At 38.6% G+C, this 13747-nt stretch overlaps 1 protein-coding gene across 1 annotated transcript in view; it reads left to right on the top strand.

The window, feature by feature from the left end:
• Positions 1-13747, top strand: part of MYLK (myosin light chain kinase) — a 198776-nt gene that overhangs the window by 46089 nt on the left and 138940 nt on the right. Inside the window, exon 2 of the mRNA XM_032115204.1 lies at positions 9211-9368. Within this exon, the coding sequence (XP_031971095.1) occupies positions 9219-9368 (150 nt within the window). The 5' untranslated portion in view covers positions 9211-9218. The remainder of the gene's footprint in view (positions 1-9210; positions 9369-13747) is intronic.

The raw sequence follows: 13747 nt of genomic DNA, 5'->3' as shown, positions 1-13747 counted from the left end.
CCACCGCTAAGACATCACAGCAATAGGACTTTTACAGAAAAACTTTTTAGGCAGACCTCTCAAAACTTGTCCCATGCTAATGTGCACCAGAATAAAACTTGTTAGCTCTGCTAGAAACCTTGCTGAAATCTGCACTCAGCTAGAAGGAAGTACCATACCAAATAAACAGGAAATAAGACTTTTCTTTCTTTTTAGAAGTCGAATTCTTTTTATTCAGTCCTTGGTTCTTTGAGATCTTGTTTTTACATTGTCTTTTACTGTTTCCCAGCTCTATAATCCTAGACTAAATAATTGAAGCACTGAATCATTCTTCTTCCTCAATACTGAGTCAATATATATAAATTACTTCTAAGGGGCTTGAATGGAAGATATTTTTTAAATGCTAGCAAAGCAATATTGTTGGGCTTGTGTATATTGAGTATTAAGGTCTGAAGCCAGAGCTGTAGTTGCAAATTTGTCTTGTGTACTTGAAGCTTCATGCTTTTATCAGCTTATACTGACAATCTTCACATCCTCTGGCACAGAAAATTATTCTAAAATTGCAAGTTGCATTTCAAGATGGTTTAAAAAGCCCCTCTTCCAAATATTTCATGCAAGTCCTCTTAAACACATTCTTATCTGGGATTCCCAGCTGATGCTCAGGTATTCTGTGGTCTTCAGTCACGGGTGATGCACAGATGTGAGTTGTGGAGAAACAGTGGAAATTCCACCTGCTGTGAGAGGATGACCTGAAACAAATATCCTCCTAGTGGTTTCTCTGCTGCTTGCATCAGTGTATGTCCTGAAAGGCAGCACAGTACTGGGAAAATTGTTTTCCTTCCTGCAAAAACAGGTTATGAGTCTAGGTCCTGCTGTTCAGTGATCAAGATCATACCCATACCCATACCCTGAAGTGTTCCTGAATTTTGGATGGTCTTTGTCACATGTGTGTTTCTATCATGAACACCAACTTGTACCAGTTATTCTGTATTTGTCAAGCACAAGATACATGACACAAATTAACCTGAAAGGTTTATTGGCAAGATGAGGCCTGGTGCAATCTCTCTGCAGATAATCTAAGTGCATGCTCTGCATATCCTGAAAATCCTTCTTTAAAGACTATGAGAGGTGTTACTAGAAGTTTGATCCTTTATGAGACCAGCTGCCAATGATGAAACTCAGATTGAGATTTTCAGTCCAAACCTTCTCTAGACAAAGTGTTTGGATACATATTGAGTACTAGAAATGATCTTTTAAAGGAAAACCAGTAGAATTTTATTGGCAGTGACCTGCTGCTTAGTACACTGAAAACCTTTCTGTAGATCTTGCTTTTTTCCTTTTTTTCTCATTTTAAATGTTGCTTATAAACTAGACTTGCAGGAGGTTTTGAAGTCAGATTGAATTACTCTTCCCAGTGTGCTTCTATAGGAAGCCCCTTTGGAATCAGCAAGAACAAGCCCAACTTACATCCCGTTTGCCATCTGGGTTTCCCTCTGGCTTCAATTTGCTGCTGTAAAACAGTTCTTAGGTATGGATGCTGTACTGAACCTGCCCAATGCATGTCACATTTAGTTACTCATATTTCTTCTAAGATAACGACTGCAAAGAAGCTATTTCTTGTGGTCTCTCTTGATTTACTGCTTCTTAATCTGATGTTTCAAATTAAACCTGCGTCTTCAAATGTCATTGCATTCTTTTAAGACATGTTCAGCTGCTTTGTAATGGGTGTGTTCTTTCTTACAGTTTAATGCTCAGTAGTTATGGAATACTTGAATAATGTAGCATGTCTGTTTATAATCATGATTCTATATTATCAAAGGTACACATTTATTTCTCACTTTTCTTTATATTTCTGCACCCTTCCTTGTACCTGAAATACCCTTTGCAGCTGCTTTAACTTATCAATAAACCTTTAAGATGCAATTGTTCAAGGGCACACATCAGGGCTCATTTTAGACATTCCATTGCAGCCACATGAACTACTGAGAGTAAGTGAAGTTAGATATTTTTACAGATCCAATGGGCCTGGTATCTTTATTTAGTAACTTAAATAGCGCCAACAAATTGAGGAAAATTATAGGATGTTTACAACTGTTTGTAACTGGAAGAAAGTCATCATTGCTAATGAGTTTTTCCTAGGCAGCACAGACACATATGGAAGGCACGATTTTCCTTTAAAAGAACATGGGTGATTTTTCATTTTGTTTGTTGTCTTATAGGATTTATATAAATAAAGGTTTTGACTGCCATCCTTGTCCTTTAATAAACTTAGCTTTAAATAAATGTAGGTCACTTAGCATCATCTTGAGATACTCTATTACATAAGATGAGGATGAAATTCGTCGCCCATTTGTGTGATTGTACCATGGAAACCATTTCAGTTTAAAGTCCATGCTGCATTAGTTATGCAAATATAATAAAAGCAAAAAAATTAATGAATAGACAAATAGATTTTCTTACATCTCTCTCCACTTAAAATAATTAAGTTCTGTGTCACACAAGCTGTATAATATTTTTTAGTCTCTTTTAAAGAGACATTGTCTGAATATTAGTTATGAAGTTTGTTCTGGGTCACACCAGATTAACCACTTCTACCTACAGATACTTCTACAGTAGTCACTGTTGTGATTTGCATATTTAACAAAATCTAATGAACTGAGCATCACAGAAGCCTTGGAAAAGTACATAGAAATAGTTGTCCTTCTTTCAAGGATACACAAGACATACAATAAAGGAAATCTGCCACAGACCACCTCTTATTTCTAAGACTGTAGGCCAAACTCCTAAAAGATATCATACATTGCTACATAAAAAAATGGCCTCACTTCATTTCAGAAAGATCCTTCTATATTTCATAGCTCAAACCCTATCAGAATCTCACATGCAACTACATGAGAGCTTGACAGATTTCAGTCTGAAGCATCCAGGAGAACTTTATTGTTTCAGAATGGAACCTAGGGGCTGCAAAAGTATTTTGTTAAAATGAGACCTGGAACAGTTTGAACCTGTTCTTTCCTTTTTCTTTATGCCAATGCAAAGCCTCATGCTTGTGTGCTGAATGTGAAATTCAAGGCACTGAATTACGGGATTTGAAGAACTTTCTTGCTTCTGGGAAAATCTGTGATGTGATTGTCACAAATGAAATTGTGACTTTTTTTGGAGTTTTTTGCTGTTACTCTACTGCGTCTAAGCTTTAGCACAAATTGCAAGTTGATCTGTGATTCCCATTTTGTGTGGGTCAGTTATGCAAAAGCATACTGTGGGAACATATCCCAGGATATTACACACATTTGCCAAAACTTTAGCTTGCAAAACTTTTGGATCATGGAGTTGTGCATGAAGATTTGGCATCTGATCCTGTTCCTACTGTGATGTCTAATAGTAGCTATCAAATTTTACTGGGAAAAAGATAGGACATTTAGGAGTCTGGGTTGAAAATGCCTCAATTTTTTTTTTTACAAACCGACTTTTCTAGAAACCACATTTGTAGAGAACAAGAAACATTGGTGAGACAACAGAGGAAGAAACCCCAGTCAAGTCAGGACTGATAGGAAATCTGTCTTGCTCCTATGGTGTCAGGACACATTCAGGTTCTGCTTGACTGCAGCACTTAGAAAGACCTACAAATTGCAGAGAACAGGCAAAACGAGACCTGAACATTCAATGATGAATTGTGGACAGTATCCTATTATCCCCTCAGAAAAGAAAGATGTTTATTTCACTCATCTTAATATTATGGCCACTTCAAATTAGTCCTATTTGTACCATCACAATCTTGCTCCTATTCCTTCATCAGAGCCCAATACCTGTTACAGTTACTGTGTCTGAAGGAGAAGCTGCCCAGGACAGCATGGCCAAGACTGGTGGCATTACAAGTCCCTTGCTTCTTGTTCCAGCTTCCAGCCTCTTCCCCTCTGCTAAGCGACACATGAATTTATCACCTTTGCTGATCCTTTATGGTTTATTGTTCTTCCTACATGCTGTTTCTTGCGTATCCATAGCTGCCAGAAGGCAGGATACTTCCTTGTGTGGTCTTGTAGGGCAAGACTGAAAAGATAGTCACAAGTCATATGGCTGCAAAAATTCATGTCTGTAGTTCAGGGGAGAATGTGTTAAGTTATGGATTTGTACAGAGGTATGGTAACCACATGTTTGTCCTTGTGCATGTTAGTCCTGTGGTAAAGAAAGAAGCTGTAAGAAAGGAAATAAAGTGTCTGAGAAGGGGAAATTCAAGGGCATTTAAAATAGAAAAAACTTCATTTAAATACTGAAAATTTTGAAGCATGATAGATAGCACTTAGTCCCTGGCAAAAGTCTTGAGTTCAGTGATCTGTGTAAAGGAATAAACTGCACCCAATGTTTTAAAATATGTGCTTTTAAAAAACACACCCCCCAACTGATTTATAAAAAAAAGAAATGTATAATGAGATCCAGCTTCCTGTAAGTTTATGGTAATTTTGTGCCTTTTTCTAGTTGTTCTATTTATGTGGTCCTTTACTGTAGCCTGGCTCCCACTCTCTAATATAGTTATCCACACAGCACTTCTTTGTGGTAAGGAAGTACAATAATCCCCACTTTACAAATGGGGAGCCTGGCAAAAGAGAGGCTTAGTGACTTGCCTGAGGTCATGCAGGCAGCCTATTATGGAGCAGGGAATTCAACCAGGACTCCCAAACAGCAGACAAATGCTCCAACCCCAGGGCTGTCTGTCCCTGTAGCTCGTATTTTTAAAGCACTCAAAAGGTTGTATCCAGACTTCAGAGATGGTTCAGGGGTTATTGAATCCAGTCTGACTAAAATAACAGAATAGCTGGACCAAGTGAAAATGTGCTGCTTAGTGTAGAGTTGCAATATCAGTAAGTCAAATAAAGGTTTTTCCGCTGGCAGCTCTGGTTTCCTCTCACTTGCCTGAGCTTGCTCTCTCATACACACACAACACATGCAGTCTCTGCAACTCATTTTTCTCCTGCCTCGGAGGAAGGACTTGGTGAAAGGAAATTGGTATAATTAAATGGTTATGTAGGAAGCTGATGGTAAGTATTTACTTTTATAAAATAAGTGTAGGAGAAGAAAACGTATGAGGTAGATTTCTTAGTGTTTGCTTTCTTGGGTTTATTTTTGGGAGCAGAGTATTGAGTGACAGAGATTTGTTCCCAGTAGAAAATGCTTGAAACGCATTAGTCTGCTTTGGTATTAGAAAGATTAGAGGGCACACTGTGAGAATTTGTAAGGGTTTATGTGCTTTTTACAGAGGATTAAGAATTAAAAAAAAAAAATCCAGATTAGAAAGGCTGTCTAACCACATCACTTCTCTACAGGCCAACATTTGCATGGTGGTTTTCTTTTATGTTTAATACCACAATGTTTGTATTGCAATTTCAGTTATAGTTGGTTTTGTTTAAAGACCATAGTCTAGGTGTGTACAGCATGTGAGATGAAATGTTAGGAGGTCATGTAGCATCCTTGAAATCTTATTCAGCAGCAAGCTTGAAATACCTAAGAAAAATATTTTAGGGATATTCTCATTCTACAAAGTTGCTTAAATAAAAGAAATCAGGTACATTTCATAGCTTTTAAGTGTGTGCTTTCTTCCTGTCTATCAAATTGTAAGCTTGAACAAGATTTGTTCTCTGGGACATTAAATCTTTAAAATATTTGGACGTGGTAGTTCTCTAGTAATATCAGACTGCACAATATGGAATTAGTTATTTGTTTAGGAACAGAATTGTTAAACATCCTCTAAGCTGTAAAAGGATACTTCCTAATTATTTACTAGAAGCATCCATAGTTAATTAAAGTCAGACTGCTAGATGTGGATGATTAGAGACTTACGTTGCTAGAAAACTGCTTGTGCTGATTTGAGCTAATATTTAATTTGTAAATTCAATCCTTTTTGGGCCCTTTATTTAGAAAAAGCATAAATCTTTGCAAGATGTTCTTATGGAAAAGACTAGCTGTTTCTTTATGCTTTACAGTCTCACTATATTACACATCAATTTGTCAATAATTTTTGCAATAGAAATGTAACCTGACCAGTAACAATGGCTTAATTGTTCAGGATTTCTTTTTTTTTTTTTCTTTCTACTTCCTCCTACACTGTTTCTTTCTTTCTTCTTTCTTTTTTTTTCATTTCATTTTGTGTAGAGCTTGGAGTTGGACTTTATCCACAGGACTGTTTGTCTAATGCATACCTGAGCCCAGTGATGCTTGGAGGATGAGTGAATGTTGAATATAGTCTATTTTGCAGCCACGTGCCAGCGGCTGTTTCAGGTACTTGGTGAATTTGGTCTTGCACCATACCCAGGTTTCTGTGGGTTTCCATGTCACAGTCACCCTGTGACAGTGACAGCAGTGCTTTGGACCTAAGTACAGATACGTGAGCATTTTGTCCCTACAGAAGTGCTGTGAGCACCTGCAGTACATAAAATTTTCTCTCTTGCTCTTTTCAGCCATTGCAATGGCACTGACCAAAGTGAAGTGCTCTTTGTATGGGTGAACACTGTTTGAATTGGATTCTGGATGTTGGCTGCTGGGTTTAGTTCTGTTTTCAATTTTACTATGCTGACAACATTGTTTTTAAAACAACATTTAGGTGGCATATGCTTTCTCTGATGTTGTTTTGGTCTCATAAACACTCTGCAAAGTCAATACAGATGTGTGGGGAAGGAGATGTTTTGTTACTGGCCTCTTATGGTTTGTATTGCAGCTTCACTGCGATTTAGTTCGTATTGCATCATAGTGCCTCCTGACAAGAGAAGATTTTCATACCATCTACATTATACCTAGCACATTATTGTTACCACTGGTGATCTGAAAATTTTACTGCAGGTTTGTAGTGGCAGACTGATTTGTTTCAACAAGTTAAGAGTTTCAAAGCTAGAGAGACATTGCAAATACTGGCATTTATAGGCTGTGGAAAGGTGTACCTTAGCAGGTGAGAAGGACATGTGGGAAGAAGTGCTGAAGACTGATTATTTGAAAAGTTTGGTCTTCAACTGTGAAGAAAAATAAGTTTTAGAAATGTGCTAGAAAATATGGACTCAGTATGCAGCAGTTTACAGCTGTGTAGTTGATTGAAAGTCCACTGGGGTAAATTGTGGTTTTAGCTGAGTGGGGAACTGAATTTGGAGTCTTGTCTTTAATGAAAGAACAATTAATTGAACAAATCGTTCTTTCTCTTATTCAGGGAAATTGTTGTTTATTGAAGTGACTATAGCTGTGAGAGACTTTCTTTGTTTGTCCCTTCAGGTACTAAGTAACATTTGTTAGAAGTGAAGCAAGGCTTTGATTTCATCTCGTCTCTTTGGAAACACAGCCAGTTTCTTTCTTATTTAAATGATATTGTGATTTCATATCATTCTTTAAAGGACAATTTTTTTCCTGTGTGTGTTTTGAAGAGGTACTTATACTGGGAAGGGACACTTATGCTCTCAAGTAACTGGTGCCAATACAGACATACGCTGCAAGTTTGCCTTGTGGAAATGAAGGCAGAATTTCTCAGTTTGAAGCTTTACATCATGGTTAAGGAAATCATCTTTATTCCATTTCTGTGTTGGTCTCAGCAATTCAAATTCTAGAAACACCACAGGATTTTCTTGGTTTTTTGATGTCAATATACAGAAATGCTAACAGAGCACTATGCCAGAAGAAATCTGAAGTTCACATCATCTGCATTCTTATGAATGAAGAAGGAGATTACAAGCATTAATTAAAAATCTGTGTGCATAATTTATCTGATATCTTGGAAGGATTTGCTTTCTAAACTATAGTTCCTGACAAGTGCACACTGCAAAGCAGAAAGCTTTGTGGCTCCCACACCTTAGAACAAAACACCCTCTGGAGGTGCCTCTTTCTCTCTGCTGGCTGTGAGGGAGAAAAAACTCAGATGAAATATGTATCTTTTAGGCTAATGCCTTCTGTGAGAGGAGCTTCCCTCTTAAACTGTTTTGGATAAATGTAGAGAAGGTGTTTCTGTTTGTTTATGGAGCATGCCAGGTATGTTCTATGGAAAACTATGTTCTCAGTTCTGGGTTCTCATGTGACATTGGAGTGTAAGTACTGTTTGGAAACGAGTGAGTTTTCTGTTCCTCTGCTCCCCAGATAACTGCAGCCTGTTCTAGAAAAAATATCCTTCATACAGTCAGAAATAATGTGGCCTTACTTTAATTGATTTTTCTCTTGTTCAAATTGAAGTTTCAATGTTTACTCAAATATTGCTTATTGCAACTTCCATCAGAATCAGATGAATAAATGCATAGTCTATCATGTCATGTGTATGGTAGAGGATTAAGACTGGAAGTCCAGTGTTTTTCATTGGTTTAACATGACCTATTAGTGGGTCAAGCCACTTCTCAGGTTTTTCTTTGTTAAACTTGTCTATTAAATAGGCATTTTACAGTGGGGCTTCTAATTTACATAGACAATTCAAGGAATTACTACTGGCGTATTTTTTTCCAGAAAACCATGAAATCTTACTTTTAAAAAATACAATAATTTTTGCTTTTTATTGGGAACTATGAACTGTTCAGCATAATAATTTCTTCTAGCAGATATCCGCAAAGAGGTCTCTGAAATGCCGTTCTTGTAGCATTATGAAATTGGGTTTCCGTACCATTTTACTAGTCTGTGTGCTGTAAGAAGGGTTTGCAGTAAAATAAAGACTGAATTTCTGCAAAAGCATTTGCTCTGTACTAGCAGTACTTTGCAGAGAGTTATCCAGATATTTCTTAAGATCTTGAAAGCTTGGTATGAAAAATCAGATTTTCCAAATTCCCGCTTGCAACTTAAATCCAGTGCAAACAGAGGCTCTTTATTTCATAAGTACTTGTTTGATGCTGGCTCACTTTTGAGACTTATTGATTTTGTTGTATTCCAGGCCAGGAAAATCAAAGTCATGTTATGAAAATATCCTCCTGAAGTAAGTTATTACCTTTTAATGCAGTTGTAAAGGACGACTTTTTGGTTAAGGCTCTGGCCTGGGACTTGAGAGTTCAAACTGAGTTCACCTCAAGATGGTGACCCTGACCACAACCGTGGGCACAGGCACCATTCCTGAGTGTCAGTTCCCCTCCCAGAAAATAGCACCTGTCACCTTAGGCTGACGATCCTGCTGTGTATACAAGTACAGCACACATATAGAGCCTCTGCTCCTGGTCTGATTCTTAGCTGGTTCTGTCATAAAAGTAATTAAACATCATAACTTCTATATCACCAGTTGTTTCTCTTTTGCAGTCCACATCATGGGGGATGTGAAACTGGTGACATCTACCCGAGTCTCCAAAACCTCCCTGACACTCAGCCCCCCTGTCCCTGTTGAAGCACCAGCATTTACTCTTCCTCCTCGGAATATCCGAGTGCAGCTGGGAGCCACGGCGAGGTTTGAGGGGAAGGTAAGAAACAGACAATGGAGGGCTTCTCCTTTGGGTTTTGCCCTTTCCTGAAGCTGACCGGGGGCTGCAAAGGTAGTGAAGTTGCCTCTGCAACACAGGACCTTTACTCAAGAAGAATACATCGGTGTTTACCCTCCTGGGGAGGCAGGAGCGTTGCAGGTCTGCTTCTGTGTAGAGGAGAGTGCAACAGCAACACCTGAGCATTGCAAAGTATAACCTTGTTGAGCATGCCAGGAACTGAGGCTATTATCAGTGAGAAACTGCTTCAAGGGCTGTCTCTAGTCAGTATGTTCCCCTGCTGCAATTCTACATATTCTCCTACAGCACATTCATATCCCTGCATCCCAAATATCTGCCCATTCATGAAGCTTTGTGTGTGACACAAATCTAACCTTGCTGCAGCATATCCTTCCTAGCACTCAGGGTAGGAATCTGCAATGAGTGTTGGGATAGTTCTGTATCTGCACCACCTGCCAGACATGTTCCTAACTTGAAAGGAAAAAGAGCATTTTCAGAGGAAAGATTGATTTTTTCAGGAAAACTTGTTAACTTGAAGGGTTTAAAAGGGTGTGTAGTGGGGTGTGTGTTCCCTGTTCTCCCCTTTTCTCATTTTTGGGATATTGAATTGTACTTCATGGCATCTGTACTTCTTTCATGTGTCAATCCTGGTGTGTGCTCATCCTTGTTCTAGCTATCTTCCTTTATCCTCCCTTAAACCAGTTCTTTTTGCTGGAGCTGTTAGCTTTCCCTTGCAGTCCTTTCAGCTTCCTTTGGTTCCTGTCACGCTCTGATTGCACGCTGACAGCTGCACCATCAAACTGACCGCACTTTTAATCTTTGAAGTGGTGGGACTCATCTGACGGAGGCAGGAAACTGCAACTCTACTGTAACAAAAGCAAGGGCTAGAAGGAATTTGGGAAATTCATAACTTCTGAAACTCTAACTTAAACACAGGGCCGGTAGAGGGCATCTGATATTTATCTTATTTGTTTATGTAAGAGCAGGCCAGGAACTGGGATTTTTCAACAGGAACTGTGTAGGAAAACAGGTTTTGGAGTATATTAATTTTGTAGTATTAAAGAAAAACTCAGAAGTAGGTTTTAGATTTGACTTTTTGAAGAAAACTTGGCATTTTTAATAGAAAGCAAATTTCAATGTAAAACCAAAGAACAGTTTTTTCCTAAACCTTCAAAAAATTTTTTTAAAAAATTGCTTACTTTTAGGTGATTTTAAGGCACCAATCAGAAACTCTTTCTGTGTATGACACTGGCCAGTCCCAGAGCATTCCTGTTCTTACTCTGTATCTTTTTTTCTCTCATTTTTCCCCTCATTATTTCACCTTGTTGCAAACACAGTAGGAAAATGGCAGCACGTCTCTACTTTCTCCATGTGACACCTGTGTACAATGCTGTTCTAATTCCAACTGGTTCTTCCATGCTACACTGCAATAACAGTTCAGTGAAATCAAAGTTGAAGCATGTGCTAAGATTTGGTTTTATAGTTCTCATGTTTCCTAATTAAAAGCTCAAGTGGGATATTTCCAGTTTTTATTGCACTCTGCAGAGTTTTTATTATTAAGTCAAATGGAAACAATCGTAAAATATAATGACCTACAAGCTAGAGTGCCATCACTGCTTTGCATTTTTTTTTTATATCTGGTTTTAAAGTGTTAATTTTCCAGGATACCTATCCCCTTTTTAAAGGCCCTTTGAAGACTGGAAGGGTGAAGTCTGAGGGGTTTTTTAGTAGCTTGGAAAACATACACAAATTCAATACTAATTAAACTGTCAAGTTTAATTTCCTTGAAGGAACAAAACTTTGATTGAAGTCCTGGGTTAGACTTACTTGATGAAAAATCTAAGTATCTCTTCTGGCAGTTCGGTATATGAGTGCGGCCAAAACCTTTAATTTCCCGTCCTTGAAGTGGGGGTGACAGAATTAGCATTTTGTTTGTGCTCTACTCTGGCAACATGGGCAAAATGAGGGGGAGTACAACAGCTCAGTTTGAAAGTTACTGTTGCTGAACAGCTGCAGCAGCCTGCAGAGCTTTTATCATCTGGCTCCATCTTCAGCTGGGTAATACAATGTTTCTTCTTCTGCCACGTTAATGTTTCAGAGGTTCAGAAGGACAGTTGACCTGTTCAGAAAAACAGGTTCAGGAGGACAATCTTAACAAAAACAATTTATTAAGATTTAGTAATAGAAGCTACTCAACATACTTAGGTTTGTCTATCCTGGAAAATAGGCTACAGATGTTATGATATTTTGTTGGAGTATAAATATTAAACCAGACTCAGGATAAAGAAAAATAAAAAGTTTTTTAAATGGCTAGACAGGAGCTTTTCTTCAAAGAGTTTCTTTGCAGTGTAATTGATCTTATCAGAAAGAGCAAACATTTTTAGAATCCAAGACAGGATATAAATCTGACATTGTGATGATCCTGTATTCTCATTAAGTGAACAAGGAAGAGAGGGCCCCAGAATTAAACTTGGGTTTTTTTCCAGCAGCATAATTAGATAAGTTGTGTGAAATGGCAATTCAAGATCAAAGAGAGTGCAGAAATTGAGAAATAGCCCATAAATGTAAGAAATTTAAGGTAGAAAGAAACTGGCGCTTCCTTTAATGGGAATTTTTAAATTTTCCTGTTCCTTAAACTACCGCCCTGATCTTCTTACTAAAATCTCAGGAATTTTATTTATATCTGACTGCAGATCTCAGTTTTCCAGTGGCACCTCAGCACAGAAAGTTAAATCATCATCTTTCAAGAGTATGAGCATGATTTTGGTTTGGAACACAGAGTGGAAACACTTAGTAAGGCAAAGGCAAGGTTACCTTCGCTAGTTACTCCCCAAACATCTGCTGGACGGACATTGCAGTTGTTCATCAATAAATCGCTGAGGTGATTTTTAGGAAAACCATCCCAGATAATTGTGAAATTGCGTTGTATGTTCTCAACTTGTTAGGACTTGACTGATGCGCTGTTCTTCAGCTGCACATCGTGTGTGAGGTGAGCAGCTCAAGGCAGTAATCTTGTGCCTTGTGTAAAGGCATTTTAGCTCATCTGTCAGAACCTTTAAGACACTCCTGGAAAAGGGGAGCAAGCCAAAATGTTACTAGGCTTTGTTTTAAGCTACTTCTTTCTCTGTTGTATTGAACACTGGATGTTAAACAGTGCATTTCATTGCAGCAAACACTTAACCTGCCTTGTTTGCACATGTATAATTTTTGAGGGTAGTATTGATGGTCATTAATTTTATGAGCTTAAAAAAATATTTGTGTTACAGCCCTGCTTGAGAGGAACAGCCAAATGTTTTACAGGCCCCAGACCTGTTGCCTAGGGGTCAGGAAAGAATTTTCCTTCCTGGATAAAGCATTGCACTGTTGGCAACAGTGCAGTATGGGTGGTTTTCTGCTTCATGTGAGCCATCATATGTGGTCCATTGCCAGAACTAAGATGTCAAACTACTAAATCTAGTCTAGTATTCTAATCCCAGGGAGCTAGATTTCATGTAGCTCATGGTTTGAGTAGGTGTTGGGGTGCTAAATTCAGTTTGGTGCCCCGTTGAGTAGTTACTATTCTGCCCTTCCCCTTCCACCAGCCTCCAGGTAAGGGAGCTGGATGGAAAATTTTAAGGCAAGCCAGGTCAATGACAAATCCTGCCCATTTTAATGTGCTTTCTGGTTGTCCTTCTACCACCCTGCTGTTGCATCTGTTTGAATAAGTCCAATGATGTGCATCAATTTGAGTTGCTTTTGCTGCTGGTGGTTGCACCGGTACTGTTTGGAACAACATGCCTGAGAAAATGAATTGGGATCATGCAGTGAGGAACAAGAGGCAATGGGAAGATCAGCAGTGATTCTGCTGTCTATTCTGGGATAGAGAGGAGACCCATTTATGCAGTGTGTTAAGAGGTAAAGAACAGGGAAGCATTGCAAGAATGAAGACTGTGTTAAAGGGAAACGCTCCCACAGTATTTATAAATCCTTTCAACTACCTGCTAAAGGAAAAACTAATTTTTAACCTATTTAACTATGGCATGTTTTACATGCATATCATAAGCTGTGCATGGCAAAACCTTTGGTATCTTCCCTTAGGTTTGGACTCAAGGCAGCAGTGTGTGTGCCATTTCCAACCCTCAGTCAGCAGGTACTCCAGAAGTATGCCCTAATTACACCACATGCCTGGATTTCAGAGGCAGGATCTGAGAGAAGCCCATGTAATGACAGAGGATGATGACATGGCACAACTTCCTTTGCTGTTGGCATGAGATGTTTGCTGTTACAAAATGTACTGGGCAGCTAACTGCATGAAGCTGCCAGTGGCTTTGGATCTGAACTTTCTGGAGGGCTGCCTCTTCTCAGCCATATAAGGAAGAAAT

Source organism: Corvus moneduloides, chromosome 7, assembly GCF_009650955.1.
Source record: "Corvus moneduloides isolate bCorMon1 chromosome 7, bCorMon1.pri, whole genome shotgun sequence".
In the NCBI taxonomy this organism is placed as follows: Eukaryota; Metazoa; Chordata; class Aves; order Passeriformes; family Corvidae; genus Corvus; species Corvus moneduloides.
This window is presented reverse-complemented; position numbering and strand designations above follow the sequence as displayed.